This window comes from Sinocyclocheilus anshuiensis, unplaced genomic scaffold (assembly GCF_001515605.1).
Source record: "Sinocyclocheilus anshuiensis isolate Anshui unplaced genomic scaffold, SAMN03320099.WGS_v1.1 scaffold313, whole genome shotgun sequence".
Lineage (NCBI taxonomy): Eukaryota > Metazoa > Chordata > Actinopteri > Cypriniformes > Cyprinidae > Sinocyclocheilus > Sinocyclocheilus anshuiensis.
Genome location: NW_015536469.1, coordinates 541,252 through 543,590, shown reverse-complemented (window position 1 = coordinate 543,590; position 2,339 = coordinate 541,252). Strand labels below are relative to the sequence as shown.

At 37.1% G+C, this 2,339-nt stretch overlaps 1 protein-coding gene across 1 annotated transcript in view; it reads right to left on the bottom strand.

Annotated features, from left to right (window-relative positions):
- LOC107698409 (EF-hand and coiled-coil domain-containing protein 1-like) overlaps window positions 1-1,947 on the bottom strand; it is a 12,182-nt gene extending 10,235 nt beyond the window's left edge. The window contains exons 1-2 of the mRNA XM_016499453.1: window positions 1,773-1,947; window positions 1,110-1,667 (exon numbers count right to left, since the gene is read on the bottom strand). Of these exons, the coding sequence (XP_016354939.1) occupies window positions 1,110-1,665 (556 nt within the window). The 5' untranslated portion in view covers window positions 1,666-1,667; window positions 1,773-1,947. The remainder of the gene's footprint in view (window positions 1-1,109; window positions 1,668-1,772) is intronic.
- Between the last annotated feature and the right edge of the window lie 392 nt (window positions 1,948-2,339).

Sequence of the window (2,339 nt, the reverse complement as noted above, 5' to 3'; positions counted from 1 at the left end):
AAGTTGTATTTACAACACTGTTCCAGAACAGTTCAACCCAAATATTCAGATGTGTGCTGCACATTTTATGGAGGACCGTTTCCTGATCCTGGTAGAGTAGACTCATGGACTGTAAGAACTTTTTTTATATTTAAAGATAAATTTTTATATTTACGTTTTTATATTTTATATTTTTTATATTTAAAGCGAGTTTTTTTGTCTGCCTGCCCTGAAGTTTATAGCCTGTTTTGGAATTACCCTTTGCCTTGCTGTTTCGGACTGTGTTTGCACCTCGCCTGGACTCTAGCTCGTCTTGTGGATTCCCCGTTTGCCTCGCCCTCAGGATTACGTTCGCCGGAGTTCGACCACGCCCGTTTACTGGATTACTCTTGTGTCTTGCCCTCAATATACCTGTTTGCCATTGTTTGACCCATGCCTGTTATGACCACGTCTCTGTCTAATAAAAGCCTGCAGATGGATCCGCACGTCTCACGTCTCGTTCGCCCCGTAACAATAGTTAACAAATGGAAACTTGTTGTAAAGTGTTACCATTATTTTAATAAATATGACAAGTAATTGTTTATTTTTTATTATAATGTAATAACAATATAATTCAGATATTCTGTTATTAGATGTGTAAAGTCATTTTAATTAAAATTGCATGCTTTTAATTATGAATATTTTTATTTTACTATTATTCTTTAATGTTAACTTACTACTTTTTTATACAAAATATTTATCATTTTAAAACACGTCTTTTGATTTTAAATTAATTGATTTTGAATGATTTCAATTATTTATTAATAAGTTATTTTAAATGTTTATTATAATTGTGTAAATATAAATTCATAAATAAATGTTAAATATAATAATATATACAAATTCTTAGTATAAATTCATTTTCAAACTACTTGTTTTTAAAACATTTTAAGATTTAATTTTGTATGAAATATGATCAGTAAATAAATCAGTAAAGTTTATTTGGATTAAATAACAATTAAATAAATCTTCATTATTAATCATTAAAGGCTAAAAATTTCCCCTAAGGCTTGAGTTTTTGGATTGAAAAATACAGCTATTAAATTAGTCCACCTGTCCTGACAGCTCAGGTGTGTGAATGAAGCTCCAACCTGCGTTTCTCTTGGCTTCCACAGCAGAACTCTGCAAATGATCCGGATTCTGAGATGGTCCTGATCTTCTCACTGCCCTCTTCCGGTTCTGGTGGTCGGCAGACAGATCAAAACTGACGCACTTTCTCCTCCGGACGCGGGGACACCGGAGTCTGATCTCCCGCTCGATGTGCTCGGTCTCCTCACTGACCGGAAGTCGAACTCCCTTCTGCTCTTCCTGCGCTTTTAGCGAGAAAAATCCACATAGTCGTGCGTGGAATTCTCTAAAGTTAAGCACATGAGGAAGTCCATCGCAAATGTCCCGGTGCTCTGAGGTGCCGTTCTCAGTCTCCGCGCTCGCGGGGAATCCCGAAATCAAACACAGACTCCTAAAGTCCTCATCCGAAACGAGATCATCGCCGTTGTAAAAGGCGAGGTGATGAAACACCTCCTGGAGGTACTGGTCCACACCGGTGGCCAAAACCACGATCTCGTTTTCCACGTAGGGATCTGATTCTGGGCTGAAGTGGTGCGCGAGCGCGCTTTTGAGCCACTCGCTTTTCCGGGAAACCTGCATGACTGAAGACATCCACAAAACACTACATGTTTTTGTACATTTCTTTCTTGAAACAACTTACATCATTGAGCAATTGCAACATGTGCTCTAAATTACTGGAAACTTACCCGATAGGAGTATAAAAGGTAATTACTTTACATTACAGTGTCAATTTTATATAACATTTAGCCTAACTATAATTAACTTCATTTTAAAACGCATTGCTGACTTCAAATCCTTTCGTCAACCTCTTCCTTCGGGGATTGTGGTTGTGTGTGTCTTCAAAAGACCCACTCCACCCTTTGGGTTACGTGAAAGCTTTCAGATCTGTCCAATCACTGCTCACTTCAGGCTGAGGATTTTTGGACCTCGACCAAGAAAGTGATCTTCTCTGGAACTTGAAGACACTTAATACAGGTAGTGTGGACTCTTTTAAATGGAAGCTTTTATCTAAGTTTACAGATCACGATTTTATATCTTCTGATCATATATCATAATAGGAATGGCTGCTATGCATTAACATGCTGTTTACAAATAGCTAGTACATCATATTTCTGCATCAGAAATAGAGGGTTGCTATAAGTGGAGATAGTCTCTTGATATTCTATAAATAAAAATACCCAGCGCTGGGTTATATTTAACCCAGCATTTTTAAGAGTGTAGATACTTATCTATGTAACGACAGTAAAAAAAAA